This window comes from Bos mutus, chromosome 17, assembly GCF_027580195.1.
Source record: "Bos mutus isolate GX-2022 chromosome 17, NWIPB_WYAK_1.1, whole genome shotgun sequence".
NCBI lineage: Eukaryota > Metazoa > Chordata > Mammalia > Artiodactyla > Bovidae > Bos > Bos mutus.
Genome location: NC_091633.1, coordinates 66,224,466 through 66,246,901, shown reverse-complemented (window position 1 = coordinate 66,246,901; position 22,436 = coordinate 66,224,466). Strand labels below are relative to the sequence as shown.

At 44.3% G+C, this 22,436-nt stretch overlaps 1 protein-coding gene across 5 annotated transcripts in view; it reads right to left on the bottom strand.

Moving 5' to 3' along the window:
- FHIP1A (FHF complex subunit HOOK interacting protein 1A) overlaps positions 1–22,436 on the bottom strand; it is a 329,740-nt gene that overhangs the window by 53,652 nt on the left and 253,652 nt on the right. For all 5 annotated transcript variants that reach the window (XM_070386654.1, XM_070386651.1, XM_070386650.1 and 2 more), the window contains 2 exons: positions 6,676–6,843; positions 227–306 (listed from right to left, as the gene is read on the bottom strand). In XM_070386654.1, the coding sequence (XP_070242755.1) occupies positions 227–306; positions 6,676–6,843 (248 nt within the window). The remainder of the gene's footprint in view (positions 1–226; positions 307–6,675; positions 6,844–22,436) is intronic.

The following is a 22,436-nucleotide window of genomic DNA, read 5'->3' as shown; positions in this document are numbered from 1 at the left end:
AAGTTTCCAAACGTTCTATTTATTTTTTTCAGGAGCACATGTATAATATAATGCCTTTGCCCCCCTAAATACTTTTAACCTTGGGCAATAATGCAGAAGTTAAGCTGATTTTCTTGATTATTTTCTTTCTTAGAAGCATGGCCCTTACTTAGCTCATACTATCAAAGGAAAATAAACAGCAATAGTGTAGGTTGTTCTTTAAAGGAGACAAAAGGTGGCAACTCACCTTAGAATTAGTTGTAACATCACATCTTCACAATGTAAACCGATGAGAGTTCTAAATAATGCCAGGGACACCACACAAAGCTGGGAAGCAACAAACACACGTTCTGTTTCAGACACTGAAGGGACCTCTGTAACCTCCAAAGACGGTAAATAATTCAGAATGACAAAATAAAATGGCCTTCATTTTTTAAGTAGTTTTAATTTTTTTTTTTTTTTTTAAAGATGCTGCTGCCAGAGAAAATGTATATTCAGACCACCAGTTCTCCTGTAGGATTTGATTCGACAATCTATCCCTGGGATTATGCCACTATGCAGAATCACGCTCCTACAAAATGCCTATGCTCATGTAAGATCCAGATAAACACGCCCCCTACAACTCCCCAACACACACACACACACACACACGCACACACACACACGCACACACACGATCTACTTATGTCATTTGTTTTCCTATTTTCTTTTTTAAATATTTTGTTTATTTATTTGGTTGTGAGGAGTCTTTGTTACGGCATGCAGGAGCTTGTATTAATAATTGTGGCATGCAGAGTCTTAGTTGCAACATGTGGGATCTAGTTCCCTGACCCCCAGGGATCAAATCCTGGATCCCCAGCATTGGGAGCCCAGAGTCTTAATCACTGGAGTGCCAGAGAAGACCCTTCTAGTTATTTTCAAATATGACATTGATTTTTTACAAGATAGGGCTAAAAGAAAATTGCATATACCCCGGCCAACTCTCTACCTAGAGTCCCCAGCCCCAAACCTCAACTCCTTTTGATTTGTTTCTTGGCTTTGGGGCAAAGATTTTCCTGAGTTCCATTTCCCATAGTGCTGAGGGGTGATGATATACTTTCCTGAAGTATTTCATTAAATACTTTTATCATTAAAAAAAAAAAAGAAAAAGAATTCTTGCCATCTCTAATTTCCAAAAAGGAAGGATAAAGAGCCCAACAGAGAAGGTTCCCAAAGGTACATTCTAAAATCACTGTGTCCTTTGGGGAGTAAGCATTTATCGTTCTATCCAGCCACATAAGTAATTGAGGCTCTTACTGTTTGTACAGGAGAATAAGCGCTAGTCCATCTTCTAGGCAGGACCAGTTTACAACCTGGTTAATGAAATTCGTAACAGTGCTGCAGAGAAAGAACTGTACTTGGTGTGCCCCAAAACATCTCTTGGACTCAGGCCACCCCTTACAGTTGGGCAGAAGCAACGTACTTCATTCCACTCACTCCATGCCTCTGCACATCCCGTTCTTCTGCCTGGAATGCCTTCCTCTGTCTCTTCCGCAGGATAAAGCCTCCTTATTCTCTAAGACTGACCCTAGGCACCATCTTTCCTAGGAAATCTTCTCTTTCTACCAGGATTACCCCTCAGCATCCCCTTTCCCCATTCTGAGTCCGTTCTATATGTCACCATAGTAACCTGGGCAAATCACTGTCAAGGTGCTCAGCACCCTGTATCTGTCTTTTTATTATTGAGTCCCAGGAGTTTGTAATTCTACATACAAGTATCTTATCAGAGACATGACTTGCACAGATTTCTTCCTACTGTGTCAGCTGTCTTTGCAGTTTCTTAATGGTGTTCTTTGAAACACAAGAGTTCTTACTTGTTTATACATTTTCGATTTCTTCTTGAATCAGTCCCAGAAGACTGTATCTTTCTAGAACTTGCCTGTTTCATCTAAAGTATCCAATCTTTTGGCACATAGTTGTTCACAGTATCCCTCATAATCCTTTTTAGTTCTGTAAGGTCAATAGTAATATCCCTTCTTTCATCCTGGATTTTATTAATTTGACTCTTCTTACTTTCTTCCTTAGTACTCTAGCTAAAAGTTTGTCAATTTTGTCAATCTTTTCAAAAACCCAACTTTATTTGAAGCTTTTGATTTGTTTTTATTGAATGAAAAATTCTTTAAATTCTATGGTGCTTTACAGTTTTCGAAAGTTTCACACATGATTTCATAATATCCCTTTTCCCCACTACGCGTTCCAGCTCACCACTGGTAACCACATTCGTTATCTATAGCTGTGAGTCAGCTTCTTGGCTGTTTTACTTACTAGTTTGTTGTATTTTCTAAATTCTACATATAAGCGGTATTATACAGCATGTGTTTCTCTGTCTGACTTACTTCATTTAGCATAAAGCCCTCCAAGTCCATCCAAGTTCTTGCAAATGGCAAAATTTCATTCCCTTTTTTTTTCTATTTTTTTTCCTTCTTTTGGCTGCACTAGATATCAGTGTCATCCAAGGGCTTTCTCTACTTGGGGCTACTCTCTAGCTCCAGGCACAGGTTTCTCCTGTTGCAGAGCACAGGCTCTAGAGCGCCGAGGGTTCACCAGTTGTGAGGCACGGAATTAGTTGTCCTGTGCATGTAGAATCTTCCTGAACCAGGGGTCGAACCTGTGTCCCCTGCACTGGAAGGCGGATTCTTAGCCACTGGACCACCAGGGAAGTCCCACCACATATTCTTTATCCGTTCATTTGTTGATGGACAGTTTGGTTGCTTCCATAACTTGGACACTTTGCAAATTGCAAATAATGCTGCTTCAGTTCAGTTCAGTTCAGTCGCTCAGTCGTGTCCGACTCTTCTCGACCCCATGAATCACAGCACGCCAGGCCTCCCTGTCCATCACCAACTCCCGGAGTTCACCCAGACTCACGTCCATCAAGTCAGTGATGCCATCCAGCCATCTCATCCTCTGTCGTCCCCTTCTCCTCCTGTCCCCAATCCCTCACAGCATCAGAGTCTTTTCCAATGAGTCAACTCTTCGCATGAGGTGGCCAAAGTACTGGAGTTTCAGCTTTAGCATCATTCCTTCCAAAGAAATCCCAGGGCTGATCTCCTTCAGAATGGACTGGTTGGATCTCCTTGCAGTCCAAGGGACTCTCAAGAGTCTTCTCCAACACCACAGTTCAAAAGCATCAATTCTTCAGCGTTCAGCCTTCTTCACAGTCCAACTCTCACAGCCATACATGACCACTGGAAAAACCATAGCCTTGACTAGACGGACCTTTGTTGGCAAAGTAACGTCTCTGCTTTTGAATATGCTATCTAGGTTGGTCATAACTTTCCTTCCAAGGAGTAAGTGTCTTTTAATTTCATGGCTGCAGTCACCATCTGCAGTGATTTTGGAGCCCCAAAAAATAAAGTCTGACACTGTTTCCACTGTTTCCCCATCTATTTCCCATGAAGTGATGGGACCAGATGCCATGATCTTCGTTTTCTGAATGTTGAGCTGTAAGCCAATTTTTTCACTCTCCACTTTCACTTTCATCAAGAGGCTTTTGAGTTCCTCTTCACTTTCTGCCATAAGGGTGGTGTCATCTGCATATCTGAGGTTATTGATATTTCTCCTGGCAATCTTGATTCCAGCTTGTGTTTCTTCCAGTCCAGCGTTTCTCATGATGTACTCTGCATGTAAGTTAAATAAGCAGGATGATAATATACAGCCTTGATGTACTCCTTTTCCTATTTGGAACCAGTCTGTTGTTCCATGTCCAGTTCTAACTGTTGCTTCCTGACCTGCATACAGATTTCTCAAGAGGCAGATCAGGTGGTCTGGTATTCCCATCTCTCTAAGAATTTTCCACAGTTTATTGTGATCCACACAGTCAAAGGCTTTGGCATAGTCAATAAAGCAGAAATAGATGTTTTTCTGGAACTCTCTTGCTTTTTCCATGATCCAGAGGATGTTGGCAATTTGATCCCTGGTTCCTCTGCCTTTTCTAAAACCAGCTTGAACATCTGGAAGTTCATGGTTCACGTATTGCTGAAGCCTGGCTTGCAGAATTTTGAGCATTACTTTACTAGCATGTGAGATGAGTGCAATTGTGCAGTAGTTTGAGCATTCTTTGGCATTGCCTTTCTTTGGGATTAGAATGAAAACTGACCTTTTCCAGTCCTGTGGCCACTGCTGAGTTTTCCAAATTTGCTGGCATATTGAGTGCAGCACTTTCACAGCATCATCCTTCAGGATTTGAAATAGCTCAACTGGAATTCCATCACCTCCACTAGCTTTGTTCATAGTGATGCTTTCTAAGGCCCTCTTGACTTCACATTCCAGGATATCTGGCTCTAGATGAGTGATCACACCATTGTGATTATCTGGGTCGTGAAGTTCTTTTTTGTACAGTTCTTCTGTGTATTCTTGCCACCTCTTCTTAATATCTTCTGCTTCTGTTAGGTCCATACTATTTCTGTCCTTTATCGAGCCCATCTTTGCATGAAATGTCCCCCTGGTATCTCTAATTTTCTTGAAGAGATCTCTAGTCTTTCCCATTCTGTTGTTTTCCTCTATTTCTTTGCACTGATTGCTGAGAAAGGCTTTCTTATCTCTTCTTGCTATTCTTTGGAACTCTGCATTCAGATGCTTATATCTTTCCTTTCTCCTTTGCTTTTTGCTTCTCTTCTTTTCACAGATATTTGTAAGGCCTCCCCAGACAGCCATTTTGCTTTTTTGCATTTCTTTTCCATGGGGATGGTCTTGATCCCTGTCTCCTGTACAATGTCACGAACCTCAGTCCATAGTTCATCAGGCACTCTATCTATCAGATCTAGGCCCTTAAATCTATTTCTCACTTTCACTGTATAATCATAAGGGATTCAATTTAGGTCATACCTGAATGGTCTAGTGGTTTTCCCTACTTTCTTCAATTTAAGTCTGAATTTGGCAATAAGGAGTTCATGGTCTGAGCCACAGTCAGCTCCTGGTCTTGTTTTTGCTGACTGTATAGAGCTTCTCCATCTTTGGCTGCAAAGAATATAATCAATCTGATTTTAGTGTTGACCATCTGGTGATGTCCATGTGTAGAGTCTTCTCTTGTGTTGTTGGAAGAGGGTGTTTGCTATGACCAGTGCATTTTCTTGGCAAAACTCTATTAGTCTTTGCCCTGCTTCATTCCGTATTCCAAGGCCAAATTTGCCTGTTATTCCAGGTGTTTCTTGACTTCCTACTTTTGCATTCCAGTCCCCTATAATGAAAAGGACATCTTTTTTGGGTGTTAGTTCTAAAAGGTCTTGTAGGTCTTCATAGAACCGTTCAACCTCAGCTTCTTCAGCGTTACTGGTTGCCTTGGAAACGAACAGAGATCATTCTGTCGTTTTTGAGATTGCATCTAAGTACTGCATTTCGGACTCTTTTGTTGACCATGATATGATGGCTACTCCATTTCTTCTGAGGGATTCCTGCCCGCAGTAGTAGATATAATGGTCATCTGAGTTAAATTCACTCATTCCAGTCTATTTCAGTTCGCTGATTCCCAGAATGTCGACATTCACTCTTGCCGTCTCTTGTTTGACCACTTCCAATTTGCCTTGATTCGTGGACCTGACATTCCAGGTTCCTATGCAATATTGCTCTTTACAGCATCAGACCTTGCTTCTATCACCAGTCACATCCATAGCTGGGTATTGTTTTTGCTTTGGCTCCATCCCTTCATTCTTTCTGGAGTTATTTCTCTGCTGATCTCCAGTAGCATATTGGGCACCTACTGACCTGGGGAGTTTCTCTTTCAGTATCCTATCATTTTGCCTTTTCATACTGTTCATGGGGTTCTCAAGGCAAGAATACTGAAGTGGTTTGCCATTCCCTTCTCCAGTGGACATTCTGTCAGCCCTCTCCACCATGACCTGCCCGTCTTGGGTGGCCTCACGGGCATGGCTTAGTTTCATTGAGTTGGACAAGGCTGTGGTCCTAGTGTGATTAGACTGACTAGTTTTCTGTGAGTATGGTTTCAGTGTGTTTGCCCTCTGATGCCCTCTTGCAACACCTACCGTCTTACTTGGGTTTCTCTTACCTTGGTGCTCCAGCAAAGCGCAGCCGCTGCGCCTTACAATAATGCTGCTTATATATAACCATTAGGATATATGGATCTTTGCAAACTAGTGTTTTCATTTTCTTCCAATATACCTTTGCTTTTAAAATAATAATTGCAATTAAACAGAGGCAGCCTATGGGGAGAGGGCTGCAAAGGATTACACTAAAGGTATGAGAGGATTTTCAAAGTTAATCAGAGCACCAAACAAAGAATGACTACCTAAATTCACACGTGCCCAGACTTGCATTTCAAACCACTTATGGACAGAAATATGATCTCTAATACCCAGACTTGACAGACTTCAGCTCTTTGGCTTTACTTGAGCTTCAGCCCCATCCCCTGTTCCTTGTCTCCTCGGAAGCACATTCTGCTGGTTCTGCGCAAGAAAGTGTCAACCCAGACAAACTGAGAAAACTGTCTAGAAAAGGCAGTAACTTCCACCTCCCAGACAGAAGGGCTCCAGGCAGCAAAACAATCTAGCTCATCTCTTCCAAAACAGAAAAGTAAAGGCTGAAAGGAAAATAAAAGGAGGGTAAATAAAAAGAAGAGAATATTCACAGTTTTATCCCAAAACAAACTCTCCTGAACTGTGTCCTGAGTCATAACTTCCCTTCCACTGGGGCTCTCCTTACCCGGAATGGGGTGTTGATTCGGCTCGTGAGTGTATCCAAGATGTGGACATTCTCGTGCTGGTGCAACAGGATAAAGCGGAGGAAGGTCTCGAGCAGTGCTGGCTCGGAGATGCTGCGCAGAAAAAGGTCCAGGTAGGCGGTGGTGGTCATGACCTCCTCCACAGTCACCTGGGCCCAACGACAGAGTGAACGCAGGTGAGCCTCCCCCGATGCTGCGATCCATGCCTCTCCAACGGCCCCCAGCCTCACCGTGGTGACCCCATCAAGGCAAGAACACGCCTGCCACGAGAGCACACTTCAGAGCTTCATTTGAAGCCCCTAACCTATTCACATTCCTCAAAATCTCATGCTGATTCCACCTTTTAATTCAGTAAGGGAAAAGCAAAGGCAGAAAGAAGCAATTCAAGTGTTCTGACAACCTTCATACACCAGATGCAGTTCAAATACCATCAAGATTTTAGTGTGTAATCACAAAGAGGGAAAAGATAATAGAAAGTATGTTCATGGTCCATAAAAAGGATTAATTAGAAAGCTCAGTATAACTTGTTCCCTTACTAGTCATTCAATAAACCTTTATTGGGATTTCTTATGAACAAGAAGATAGAAACAACACATTTCCTGTCCAGGAAGATGGGTTCTATTTATGATCTAGCACACTAAATATAATAAATAGCAAATGACAGGTGCAGAAACAAAACGCTGCAGAAGTTCAGATACGTTTCAGGCAAGTTGCAAGTCAGAATTTTATAACTGAATAATATACATAAAGTATTATTTATAAACTGCTGTAAGAGTTTACTGCTTATAAAGTAACTGTGACTTTTTAAATAATACAGATTACTATTTTCTATGTGCTGTGATTTTCCCATGCAGTAAAACATCAATCTTTCAGGAAACAGACTCCTCTAAAGAGTCAAGTTTTTCAAAGAACTGAGGATTTGATGCTTAAAGCAACAAATTTTTATTTTAAACATTTTGACTGGGAATATTTTAAGAGTGAGTATACATTGCTTTGTCTTCCTAAAGGCAGAATTGTGCTAAGTCATGTCCGACTCTTTGCAACCCTATAGACTGTAGCCTGCCAGGGTCCTCTGTCCATGGGATTTTCCAGGCAAGAATACTGCAGTGGGTTGTCACTTCCTTCTTGAGGGGATTAAACCCATGTCTCCTGCAATTGCAGGCACTGGCAGGCGGATTCTTTACCACTGAGCCACCTGGGAAGACCTAAAGGCAGAACAGGAGCCATCAACTGCCATACTGTCTGTAATACAAAAAGACTCAAACAAGGTTGCATGAGAATTACCAGGGAAACGGTTCAAAATTTCAGATTTCAGCCTTATACCCTAGAAAGCTTAGATATCTCCCCTGCCATGAGTCAAACACACTTGATGCTAAAAGAAACAGATGGTGATAAATTTTGAGTGATCACATCTTTTCTTTTCCAGTAGTCGATCTTCTTTTCTCCTCACTTTAAAAGTGTTAGCTGTCATTTTATCATACTGTTACTGGGCCATTCCTTTAAAAATGCTTTCCTCCTCTCCTTTTCTGCCTTCAAAATCCACAACTCAGTTTAGAAACCAGATCTTCAGACCTGCTATGTAAGTGTGGACAGCTCTCGCAAGGATGCATCTGCACAGAAAGGCTTGAATTACTTTTATGAATTTCTTGATTCTTAGGGATGTGCTAGATAGATGAGTCCATATCAGTTCAGTTCAGTTCAGTTCAGTCACTCAGTCGTGTCCGACTCTTTGTGACCCCATGAATCGCAGCACGCCAGGCCTCCCTGTCCATCACCAACTCCCGGAGTTCACTCAGACTCACGTCCATCGAGTCAGTGATGCCATCCAGCCATCTCATCCTCTGTCGCCCCCCTTCTCCTCCTGCCCCAATCCTCTCAGCATCAGAGTCTTTTCCAATGAGTCAACTCTTCGCATGAGGTGGCCAAAGTACTGGAGTTTCAGCTTTAGCATCATTCCTTCCAAAGAAATCCCAGGGCTGATCTCCTTCAGAATGGACTGGTTGGATCTCCTTGCAGTCCAAGGGACTCTCAAGAGTCTCCTCCAACACCACAGTTCAAAAGCATCAATTCTTCGGCGCTCAGCCTTCTTCACAGTCCAACTCTCACAGCCATACATGACCACAGGAAAAACCATAGCCTTGACTAGATGGACCTTAGTTGGCAAAGTAACGTCTCTGCTTTTGAATATGCTATCTAGGTTGGTCATAACTTTCCTTCCAAGGAGTAAGCGTCTGTGTCCACATAGATATTACGAAATCAGTTCTGTCTGTTTTCTTTATTCTAAGCAAGGCCCCTACAGTACATCTGAATGCACTCTCAGAGCCCACTGACAGTACCCCGAGTGGCCTGAGCGCTGCGTCCGGCCAGGCCCCTACAGTACAGCTGAATGCACTCTCAGAGCCCACTGACAGTACCGAGTGGCCTGAGCGCTGCGTCCGGCCAGGCCCCTACAGTACAGCTGAATGCACTCTCAGAGCCCACTGACAGTACCGAGTGGCCTGAGCACTGCGTCCGGCAAGGCCCCTGCAGTACATCTGAATGCACTCTCAGAGCCCACTGACAGTACCCCGAGTGGCCTGAGCGCTACGTGCGGCCCTTCCATTCCCCACTCAGTGTCAATCTTATGACTCCTCACCCAACACACCCCTGTGTCATCTGACCAGATGTAAAAGCTCTCTGCGTCCAAATAAAGCACAGGAAACAGGTAAGCACCAACCACTTGGCAGACAAATTATTTGAAGAAGAGTCCTCCTCGTGGGCTGCCCTGCTTCTGAACAAACAGCTTCTATCCCTGTGTTCTCCTGCGTTCTCTAGCCCCAGGCTCACGGCACTTACTATGCTGTCCTGGGACGCAAGCTGCATCTTTTTCTTTATTACCGCAGGGCAATGGAAAGAGCCCTGCGCACAGACGGTACTCAATAAACATTTCCTGAGCAAATGACAGCCTCCACGGACCTGGCAATTTACATTTGCCAAAGCTGAGCTTAAGATTTTTAATTCTTCCCTCTTCTCTGCATGAGATCTGAAGGCCCCAGTGAGTGGGGACTTTTTTTAAAATAAAAATTACAGAATAACTGATGTCACCCAGAACAATTAAGGGGAAAGGACTGACACCACCACCAAACACACAGTTCCATTAGCTCACCCCCATTGCATGACTGCAATCTCCCTAGAGTAAAAATTTAACCTAAAATCATTAACACAAAATTTGAATTCCCTAACAATCTTGATTACTAGAAGAAAAAAGAAGTAGCATTAATCGATTCCTGGGTAGGGAGATCCTCTGGAGAAGGAAATGGCAACTTGAGTATTCTTGCCTGGGAAATCCCAGGGACAGAGGAGCCTGGTGGACTACAGCCCATGGGATCACAAAAAAGTTGGACACGACCAAGCGACTAAATGACAATAACAATCATTCCAAAGGGACCACGTGTGTAGTTTCTGTGTTTTCAACTTACCTGTGGAGCACTGCTGAGCTGACATGCTACACGCAATTCCAGGAGCTGCCTTTGCACCCACAGTGTGTAGCACCAGCTTTCCCCCTCTTTAGCTATGCATGGCTGTAATCAGCTCCAAAGCACAGCGATAAACTCTTGAGAATCTAAGTCTCAGTCTTTGGGACCTGGCATGAAAGGCGGGCATTAAGCATCTATTGTTTACTACTCTTAAACCAGATAAATGAAAAGATTTCTGTTTTTTTTTTTAGAAATCCAAGCTGTCATTTATAAGCTAAGAGGATTTAAGGAAGCACTTGGAGGGGCAGCATTTACATAACGTGCTATAAATATTAAAGCCCAACTCTATTAAGCATCAGGTTGCAAAGTCTTTATGAATCGAGGTCATCCTCACCTTAAATGAATACCCAAACCAAGAAAATCTGGTTCCCTTCTCTTTCCCCCTCTTCCCTCCTCCATATTCTCAGAGCCCTTAGAAGCCTTTTATCCTAGAAAATCTTCTCCCGCCCCATTATCTTGACTTCTCAGAAACTTCCTCTAATCCTCCAAATAGGAAACCTCCTTAAAGGAGGATGAGACCAGAGCCTAAGCGTGATCACTTGAAAGCTAATGATGAGCCACCAGGGGCAGGCGGCTGGGCTGTGCGGACTGTAAAATTCAGGTTCTGCCAATGCCCCAAAGAGCAAGGATCAGCCAAACGAGAAAGCAGCCGCCTTCTCGTGGGCCAGTCGTGAAGGACAGTCGGCTGCTGATGTAAGGAGGACCTTTCGGCCTCACGGTTGTGTGTCAGTATTTATTGACCTTGTTCTATAAAGAACTGCAGCTACAAATTTACATAGAAATTCCAGCAGAAAGGGTAAATGAGGTTCTGCCATATAATACACAATAATAAAGCTTGGGAATGTTCTTTCTTACTAAAGGCAGACCACAATGGCTGCAATGACTTAAGGAAAACTCAGGTCCTACAGACAAATAATTATCCTTTACAAGAAGGTACAACCATGAACCCAAACAGGATATTTGCCTAGGCACTTTCACATGCCTACTTCTCAGCCCAAGTTCTAGAATGAGACCCTGACACAGGTACTTATTTTTCCTGCTATGCAGTCCAGTTTAGTCTGTTTTTTGAAACCTCTTCACCACACTTTCCACCTCCACTGGCCCCTACCTGAGTTGTCCTTCACGCCAAGTGCCCTTCACCAACTGCTTAAACATGTCTTTCAAACCACAGTTTGAGACCCAAAGTAGGTAAAACAATCAATGCCTTGGTCCACTCATGGTTAGACCAGGTTCAAACAGAAAGTACTGGAATAGACTGCATGTAGTAAAAATAAGTCCTGTTTTGCCAAACTTGTATATAAATATTTGGTTCCAACTATATGTAATACATTTTGCATGTATATGTCTCGTTACATTCAATTAAGAAAATGCATAAACAGAAATGTAGAAAATAAGTTTCTGGCTGTGCATTAAATTAATAGTTACAACATTTGAAAAAAACACTAAAGTAGCAGTGCAAAAACCCAACCAATTCACAGCCTTTCCCCACCAGCGCCCTGCGCTCCAGGCTATCTCCCAGCAAGGCCTGGATCTCGGTGAACTGCATGGAGAGCTAAGGTCGGTTCTGTGGACAGGGGGGCAACTGAATTTACTGTCAGTCCACTCCTTTTTACCTTAGCCTGAGAGCTCCAACAGTGCGTCTGCATTTTAATTAAAATGTCGTTTCTCAGAAATGGACAAAATAAAGAATTTGTTTTCTTTGAAAAAGGGGATGAGAGGTAAGGGAGGAATTGACACTTTCCACTTGGGCAAAGTCAAAGCTCTCCCCAAAGTGAAGCTAGAACCCAGCCCAACCTCATGCCCACAATCGCGGCAGCGCATCAGCTACATGCACAGCGCGGGAAGGACACTGAGCATATAGACACCCCGACCTTTCCGTGATCAGCTCTAGCCGGGCAATTCCATTCGCATCTAAATTAGCACCAGAATCCTCCCTGGAATGGCAGGTTTATGTGTGTCCTGAACGATACATCCCCGCCTGCTAGCTGTGTTTTGTATGAGATCTGGTCACACTGGGACAAACAGATGGTTACTACCTTCTGTTGCCCAGGCAGGTGGTGGGCAGCGGGATCAGGCTACTGCTGCACCCTCTCCACGTTAAAAGGCACCCTTCTTTGGCGTCCCCTTTGGTGTAGAGGAGATAACTAGCCCAGCAAGGTTCTTCTGGGTCCTCCATGAGGCCTCAGCCCCAGTGGCTCCACCCAGGGGCAGGAAACAAGGAGACCAGGGGCCCCCGGACCACTGAAATCAGTACGGGGAAGCAAAGATGAGGCTGGATAGCGTGAAACAGACACGAAGGGGTTTTCCCAGGGAACACAGGCTGCTGCTGCCAGAGGGAGAGCCACCGAGGGACAGGCAGGGCGTGTCCGCCCCAGGGCAGCCGCCGCTGCAGCTGGACTCTTCCCAGCCTTCTCCTTCCCTCCCAGGACACAGAGCACGAGCAACACTCAGGAACAGGAGCAGAGACACAGACATCCTGGTTCTCAGGGAGCGGCACCACTGTTTCAGCCAAAAATTCAGGACCGAAAACATTCAATTATTCCCAGTCTGCAAAAAGGCTGCACTGAAGATTCAGGCTCCTTCCCTCCTGGCCCCTCCTGCTCCTTGGCCTCCAGGCACTCACTGCCTCTACCCCACCAGCAGAGGCAGGCGGGGATGTGAGAGGAGGTGACATCCAAAGTCAATTCAGTTCAGTTCAGCCGCTCAGTCATGTCCAACTCTTTGCTACCCCATGGGCTGCAGCACGTCAGGCTTCCCTGTCCTTCACCAACTCCCGGAGCCTACTCAAACTCATGTCCATCGCGTTGGTGATGCCATCCAACCATCTCATCCTCTGTTGTCCCCTTCTCCTCCTGCCTTCAGTCTTTCCCAGCACCAAGGTCTTTTCCAATTAGTCGATTCTTCACATCAGGTGGCCAAAGTATTGGAGCTTCAGCTTCAGCATCAGTCCTTCCAGTGAATATTCAGGATGATTTCCTTTAGGATGGACTGGTTGGATCTCCTTGCAGTCCAAAGGACTCAAGAGTCTTCTCCAACACCACAGTTCAAAAGCATCAATTCTTCAGTGCTCAGCTTTCTTTGTAGTCCAACTCTCACATCCATACATGACTACTGGAAAAACCATAGCTTTGACTAGATGGACCTTTACTGGTAAAGTAATGTTTCTGCTTTTAATAAGCTATCTAGGTTGGTCATAGCTTTTCTTCCAAGGAGCAAGTGTCTTTTAATTTCATGGCTGCAGTCACCATCTGCAGTGATTTTGGAGCCAAAGAAAATAAATTCTCCCACTGTTTCCAGTGTTTCCCCATTTATTTGCCATGAAGTGATGGGACCGGATGCCATGATCTTAGTTTTTTGAATGTTGAGTTTTAAGCCAACTTTAAAAAAAAATTAATTTATTTATTTTAATTGGAGGCTAATTACTTTATAATATTATAGTGGTTTTTGCCATACATTGACATTAATCAGCCATGGGTGTACATGTGTTCCCCATCCTGACCCCCCAACTTTTCACTCTCCTCTTTCATTTTCATCAAGAGGCTCTTTAGTTCCTCTTTGCTCTCTGCCATAAGTCAATAGGTGTGGCTATTCATTCCTAAAATAACTGAGGAAAGAGATTACAGTGATGGCTACAATGATTTCTGCAACATATTTTAAGGAAAAGAAGTTAAAAGTAAAACCAGTCTCTGCCTCTTCCCCCATTATTTTCTTGATGTATCTATAATACATTAAATATATGAATTAATTAAATCAATTAAATATTAATTGACTGACTAATTAAACAGAAGATACTTCTCCTTGCCTATGATAAACCTCTCCCTGGAGAAGTCAGCAAATTATTTATAAAGCCTTCCTTCCTATTCTATGAGTATATAATGTCTACAATCCTACTTCATTATAATGTAACTTATCAGAGTATAATTCAATATATGATCCACTATATTTGAACTATATCCAGTATAGAATTTCATTGCTGAAATACTCCAAGTATCACTAAGAAAGTTATTTCACAGTATGGCAGCTCTGTGGTCAGAAACAACAAGGAAATTCTGAAGCAAAGTAAGTTTTATCTCAGTAGCAAGGATCTGAAGAGTATTCCGAAGATCATTTCACCCATCCCTTTCTGTTTACTAATTCTTCCAGAAAGATTCTTCTTAGTTGCAATATGAAGAACTATAAAAACAACATCACCAATCTGCTTTGGGGCACCTGTGTATAACTGAAGACCATTCTCAGCATATTGTTTCAGCTCTCTGAGTCCACACCATCTCAGGGGAACTGAGTGGGCCTAAGCAGAAAAGATACTTATTGGAAGAAGCCTAGGGTAAGCTAACAGGACCGCCAGAAGCCTGAAGAGCAAGCTTAGAGAAGAAGGGAGGTCTGAGGGTGGAAAGCCAGAGACAACCAAACAGGGATTGCACAGCTTCCTTTGGCAGCACAGCTCAGGAGGTCTCTGCAATCAAGAAAGCATGCCTCAAGGTGAAGTAAAATTCCACCTGCTGTAATGTAAAGTGTGCCTTACACTCACTGCCCTCAGGTTAAGTGGTGGTGGGGAAATGCTGTCCCCCAAACTCCACTTCCCTTCCTGTTCTGCAGTTCTTATGAAAGCCCTCAGCTTCCTCTTTGCTAGACTAAATCCATTCCCTTTCTCACTCTTGTTAATGCATTTTTCCATTTTTTAAGATTGCAAACTTACTGCAGAAATGACTATGTCTGACCTACAGTGTGAATTCTCAAAACAATTTGTACGCCAGCAGGTACCCAAAGGATAATCAATAAACATGTCAGGATGGAAATCAGGTACCCTGTTACTAATAAAACAAACAAACAAATATGGTTTTCAAAGTCTATGTTGGGGATGCCTTCATGAGCAAGGTAGTTAGATTCATTTGACAATATGTGACCCGCAGAGGCAATCTTCCTTTTCTGTGTGTGCTAAGTCACTCAGTCATGTCCAACTCTTGGTGAACACTTCATAGGAAATAAAGAGCCTGACTCATGCCACGCTCTTGATTATGGCAACTGAGAAAAGTGATGCATTGGGAAAAAGGAAACGCTTCCTTGGGCTTCCTCCTAATTACTCTTCTTGATTAACAAGACAATACTATTGAATTCTGACGAGCAAACATTAAACCCAGTGGTGGAGGGGAAATGGTTAAGAGGGTGGTTTCAGGCAGCTTCTTTAGAATGGAGTTTTATTTGAGAACAACTGTCACGTGGTGGCCTCTAATGCCTGTCACCCCAATCCCCACTGAGTCTGATTGCTGGGTTCCATGTGTTGTTTGGGAGTGGAATTTTACACATGGACAGTTTTCCTAGACACCAAAACTGTAACAAAGACAAGTTCTGATGATAAAGGGCAGGTTTCACTCCTGGCTTCTTATCCACTAGAGAAGACCTCAATACAATGCAAGACCGAGAAAATACACAGGTGTTCCCTCCAACAAATTCAGTAATTCTAGTCTTCCTGGCGGTTTTCTCTGTTATCCCAAACTTGTTCATCACCAGGTACCCACTAACCACAGGGTGAGGCACAGAGGGGCAGCCTGTCAGTTATTCTTTCTGTCTCACTTAAAATGCAAGTCAGTCATAAAAGAGACCGGAGAGGGGGACTCTTAAAAGAAGCTCACTTCTTTTAAGTATGTAAATGTTAGACAGTGTTAGTCGATCAGTCGATCAGTCGTGCCCGACTCTTTGTGATTCTATGGACTGTAGCCTGCCAGGTTCCTCTGTCCATGGGATTCTCCAGGCAACAACACTGGAGCGGGTTGCCGTGCGCTGCTCCAGGGGATCTTCCTGACCCAGGGATCAAACTCGAATCTCCTGCATTGCAGGTGGATTCTTTACCGTCTGAGCCACCGGGAAAGCCCCCTACAATTTTCTATGCTATTACATAATCTTCTGCATTTACTGGAAAAGTTCATTGAGTCAACATCCCTAACTATCTCAAGCAGGTTAACTAAATCACTTTTAGAATAAGGAAATGAATAAAATACATAATGCTTTAAAAAGTTAGTGTGGGGCAAGAGAAAACTATATCAAGAACGTGAAATAAGCAGGCTATAAGCTTCCTTTGCGTTCTCTTTGTTTTTTGGTTTTCTTACAACTACCTGAAGAAAAGCCTGCAGGGCATTTGTTGCTGATAAATCTTTAATGATCTCTTAGGAGCATGCAGGGAAAGAATAAAAGATTAACACCAACTTTCAGACCAGATTCTCCCTGCCTTCTCTACTTTTGTTTCCAAGATGAATACCACCTGCCTGCCTTAGATAAGGTGGAGTTTGTGTGAGCTGTTTTTTGTGTTTCTCCATGTAGAGTGGGTGGGACCCTTCCTATCTTTCCATGATTCTGACGCTTAAGAGCAGAATCCTGCTTAAGAGCAGAATCCTGTGATTCTGCATTATGTCCCTTCTGCACTTGTTGAAAAAGAAAGAAATCTAATTTTTCTTTTCAAATCAAAAAATAAACGAAAGCTTAATTTATAGCCCTAATTTTCTTCCCCTGCAGCAGGACAGAAGTGACGTGAAGAATTATGGGAGGTCAGAGATGGGGAGGCTTCACAGTACCTGGGACCCGCTCAAACTCCAAAACGGGGTGGGTGGGCGTGTATAAGGCAGTGAATACAGACAGGTTGGTCTCCCAACTTCTACAGTTTTGTGTTTTTTTTTGAAGTATAGATGATTTACAATATTGTGCTCGTTTTAGTATATTGATTCACTTTTTTGCAGATTATAGTCCAATATGGATTATTACAAAATAATGGGAATGATTCCCTGTGCTCTGCAGTAAACCCTTGCTGCTTACTAACTTCTATAATTTTTAAAGCAGCAAATCTAGGGGAGAAGAGCTGTCCAAGGAAAAGGGGCAGAACCAGAGAGTTTGGGATCAACATGTACACACTGCTATGTTTAACATAAGTACCCAGGGCTTCCTTGGTGTCTCGGTGGTAAAAGATCTGCCTGCCGATGCAGGAGACATGGGTTCAGTCCCTGGTGGGGCAGGATCCCACGTGCCGTGGAGCAATTAAGCCCATGTACTGCGACCACTGAGCCCGTGCTCTAGAGCCAGGAGCTGCAACTACAGAGCCCACGCACCACAAGTGCTGAAGCCCGAGCATCCAAGAGCCTGTGCTCCATACCCAGAGGAGCCCACCACCAGAAGCCTGTACACCGCAACCAAGAGCAGCCACAGCGAGAGAAGAAACCCACACGGCTACAAAGACTCAGCACAGCCACAGATACATACAACTATTTCAAAAAATAAGATGGATAACCAAGGGCCTACTGTCTAGCACAGGGAACTCTGCTCAGTGTCATATGACAGCCTGGATGGAGCGGGGGTTGGGGGAGAATGGATACATGCATACGTGTAGCTGAGTCCTTCTGTTGTCCACCTGAAACTATCACAACACTGCTAATAGGCTGTAATCCAATATAAAATTAAAAATTAAAAAACAAACCAAAAACCAGCCTGTATAGTGCAAGTCTGTGAAGCAGTAAACCACCCTCCAACCCTGCAGCGTCACCCGGCAGAACAGCCCCCAGGGCCATAGCCTGGAAAGCAGACAGCTCTACCGGAGCAGAAAGTGCCTTCTGCCCACGAGACCACGGTGCTTGTGAGTCAAGCAGGAGACGCCCTTCATCCTCCTCTCTGCCGCCCAGCAGGGCATCCCTGGTGCAGCCAACAACCCACACAAGCCTATCCCTGCCCAGCCAGCACTTTTACAAGAATTACAGTAACTGGAACTTCCCACTGCCCGTCAATGTTAACATGGAAGAAACCCTGAGGTTTAGAGTGGGGACTTCTAAATGTCCCCCAGTACTCAGTCTCCTTTTCTTCCTGGGAACAAATCCTAACTTTAGAGCTAAAAACCACATTTCCCTTCTTCCTTTGCATGTAAGTACCTCAGTATATACCTTGGCCAGTGATGTATAAACAGAATTGGTGGATGGGATGAGACAAGATTATCAAAGGGCATTTTCTGTTAGTTACAGTTAAACCCTATGCAAACTCATCCAGTGTTTTCTCTGGAAATAAGATGACTTGCTTGGTAAGTAAACTGCTAGAGAGATCTCATCCACAGCACTGAGAACAGTGCCTCCTGTATACCAGGCACTCAGAACAGAAACGAATTTTCCTAGAAGACCAACTGCGACTACTGCAGCCCATGACAGAGCAGAACGTGGCGTCAAGACTAATGGCATAGCCCGTTCTGCGAGCAATCCTCCAAAACACGACAACAGTCCTTTCTGAAGCTTTTTAAAGCCATGGCACATCACAAGAATTTATAACAATATGATACTTACCATTACTAAACACAGTGCACTCCAATATTTTCTCTTTGATTCTGTTTTGAAGTGCTGTTTGTGACCCACCAGACTGATTTTGTGGAGAAGGCAATGGCACCCCACTCCAGTATTCGTGCCTGGAATATCCTATGGATGGAGGAGCCTGGTGGGCTGCAGTCCATTGGATCGCTAAGAGTCGGACACCACTGAGCGACTTCACTTTCACTTTTCACTTTCATGCACTGGAGAAGGAAATGGCAACCCACTCCAGTGTTCTTGCCTGGAGAATCCAGGGATGGGGGAGCCTGGTGGGCTGCCATCTATGGGATGACTCGCACAGAGTCAGACATGACTGAAGCAACTTAGCAAAGCAAAGACTGATTTTGTGGCTCATTAGTGTGACAAGACTCAGCATTCAAAACTGTTTAAAATATATATATTTACTTCCCTGTTAAATTTTCTGTCCACTAACAAATGAATAAGCACTACAGTATAATTTTTAATGTAAAATTAAATGGAAAGAAAGTGGTAGAAATAACCAAAACATTGTTCTTATTTTGTTTGACATTTTATATAGTTAAATACAAGCACTGATGTCTTGGAGCCCCTACAACATAAGACAAATACTGAATCTGCACTGGGAAGACCTGCCTGGGACTTTGGAGGAGCAGAGAGCTGGCTAGGTGACCCATCCTCCTCCAGTCTCAACTCCTCCCTGGCAACAGGCAGCACTGTCTCTCTGCATTCAGCAAAGCAGGCTGTCTTTCCCCCAAGTTTGGTTCCTAAACTTCTACCCAGGGTAGGTAAGTACTTGTGTTAGCTGTTCTTTCTCTTTGCTGAGCAGCAAATTAAAAATGTATTTCCTTCTAAGCTGGAATTCTCAGAATCTAGAGATAATAATTTAAGATTTTTTTTTTTAAAGGCATCAGAGCATAGTTGAAAATGGACTGCAGTGGAATGCGAAACAGATGCATGTTGACCCTTAGGAGCTGGGGGCCTTGGGCAAGTCAAGCAACCTCCGGGCGTGCCAGCTTGCTGGGGCTGCACACAGAGCCTGGAGCCTCTGACCCGCCGCATCAGCTCGGGCAGGAAGCTAACGTTTATCAACAAAGGTCAACCATGAGATGCAGTGACAGCCTCTGTGAAAAGTGCCTTCCTCCACAGATTTTGGTAAGAACATAAAGGAGGGAGGCTCTACAAGATAATAAAAAGCACTTTGGAACACTTAGAGGACGCCAAAATGTAAATACAAAGCCGCCACGTCAACCTTCTGAGGATACGCTAATGTTGAAGAACTGAAACATCATCAATTTCGTATCCTCTGTTCCTCTCACAAACATTAGGCTCGTGGACTCTGGATATTTCTTTCCCAATCTTTCTCATGTTCTCAGCTGTAAAATGATGGTGTTGAACTAGCTGATCCATCTTCTCAGTTTCTAAAACCTGAGATTCTTTGAGTCCGTATCGTGGCATGAGACATGAGCCAGTTCTGGATCTTCATCTTGGTGATTTTACCTTCCAGCATAACCAACACCTGACTTTATTCTAGCATAGTGATAAGGGTGCGAGCCACTGTTTTTTGATATATTTATCAAATATATCAACTGCATATTCACTGAGGGCTTTTCATGTGCAGCTGAGGAAACATAAAAGCAGCATAAGACACATCCTGCCCCTCACGGTACCACAGCAGCCGGCTGGTGAAACTCACGTAATGAGACGAGCGCTAAACTGTGTGGTCCCGGGTGGAGGGAAAGCAGTGCGTGCTTCAGTGCAAGGCGAGAGCCCAATATCAGGACTGTGCTGGGACTCAACAGACAGAAGAGGAAGAATACTCCAGCAGGAGCATGGGGATAAGAGAGGACCATGTGGGCACCGCTCTGACTTCAGATTTACATCTGAAAAGCTCGGGGTAGGACTTCCCTGGTGGCTAATATTCTGTGCTCCCAATGTCGGGGGCTGGGGTTGGATCCCAGTCAGGGAACTAGATCCTGCATGCTGCAACTAAGACCCAGTGCAGCCAAATAAAACACATAAAATTAAATTTCAAGAAAAGAAAATCACAGGGGAAGTGAGGTCCATAGGTAGGAAGGGGTCAGACTGGGGGTGGGAGGAAGGGGATTTCAAAATCAAGTGGAAGAGTCTCAATTATCTTCCGCAGGCAACAGGCACCCATTTTAGGTTCTTGAGCACTAGAAGGACATTTAAACTACTACTACTGTTTTTTAAAAACATGATTTACTACTTCCAATTTGCTAGAATTTTAAAAGGCTGGATTTTTGTAGACCTGATAGAAAACCAATCTCTCCAATCCTAAGACTTCTTTTCCAACACAGAATCTCCTGGCAAAGCACTTCTGGGCTTTCTCTGCCTTCTTCAATAACTCTTCCCCTGGCGAGGGGGTAACTTGTCATTTTGATGTGGCTGTCCCTTCCTCTCTCTCTCCTTCCAGGAGCCAGGCTGCCAGCAGGAAGGACACATTCTTCTCTGCATCTGGAAGAGTCTGTCTAATTCTGGGCTCAGTATTAGGAATTCTTATGTACAGGCATAAACCCTACTCTCCAGCACCCGTGTTACTGATAATAAAGCTGCTCTTTTGCTCCTCCATCTGCCTCACTCATTTTTTTCTCAACTTGTCAGAACCCAGATGGAGAAGAAATCCCTTTATACCCAATTAGAATATACTGACTATTCTGAAACTGCATTACAGGTCCCTCAGCTGCACAGTTTACCCTGATTCACGTAAATGCCTTCGACTCTAGGCTCAGAGCTTCAGTGAACAGCGCTGTCCTTCAGACACTGGCAACTTACGGCAAAGGACCGAGGTAGCACCAAGAAAGCTCTAAGGGGACACTCAGGCAGTGCTAACAGCGATCTTGGGACAGCCATTCGGAACAGCTGCCTCGTTCAGGCCCCCACCAGTCCCAATCCTGGCACCATCTCTTCTCCGGTCCAGACTACCCCGCTGTTAGCGAACCACTGACTGAAACTGTACCCCTTGGCCAGGCAGATGATGACCACTTGCAGGAGTTGTCTCACAACAGGAGGTCCTGGTAAGGAATGTGGTGCCGCTGTTGAAAACTAACCGGGAGAATTCAGAAGGAACCAAAAGGGGGAAGCAGATGCTGGCCCAAAACGTGCCTCATAAAGCTAGCTAGAAGAGTTTAGGCTACCCTGGCGGCTCAGATGGTAATGAATCCACCTGCAACACCAGAGACCCAGGCTCGATCCCTGGGTCGGGAAGACCCTTTGGACAAGGGAACGGCTACCACTCCAGTTTTTCTGCCTGGAAGAGTCCCACGGACAGAGAAGCTTGGCGGGCTACAGTCCATGGGGTGGCAGTCAGACACCGCTAATCGACCAACACTTTCACTTCACACCTCAAAAAGAGGGAGGAGACACCACCCCATAGTATGTCCTGTCAACCTTCCAGACTCCTCTGCACTGGAATCCATCTTGGCAGACAGACGTGCAGGCCACAGGGAAGGCCCCTGAGTCAGACCAAAGATGGGCCAAGCAAGATGATTGGCCAGAGACAACCTGGAAACTAAGCCCATTACCGTAAAACCCGAGACTGTGAGCCGTGTGTCAGAGCGGTCCTCCAGGCTCCCGCACCCTGCTGCTCTCTGCCCTGGCACCCCTTCCCAATAGTCTCTTGCTTTGTTAGCACACCTGTCTCCTTGGACAGTTCAGTTCCGGGTGTCAGACAAGAGCTGACTTTTGGGCCCTGGAAGGCGGCCCTTCCTGAAGCACCATGGCACCAGTCATGCCTTATATTAAAGTAATCCCCACAAGTCACATTTCCCCTTCTTCCCTGCTAACCCCCATTCTACACTGTGCAAATAAAAATGTCTATTCTAGTGCCTTTGAGGTAAACAAACAGAATATACACAAGATGAGTCACCAATGGAATTAACTCTTCTAGGGAGCAACTACACT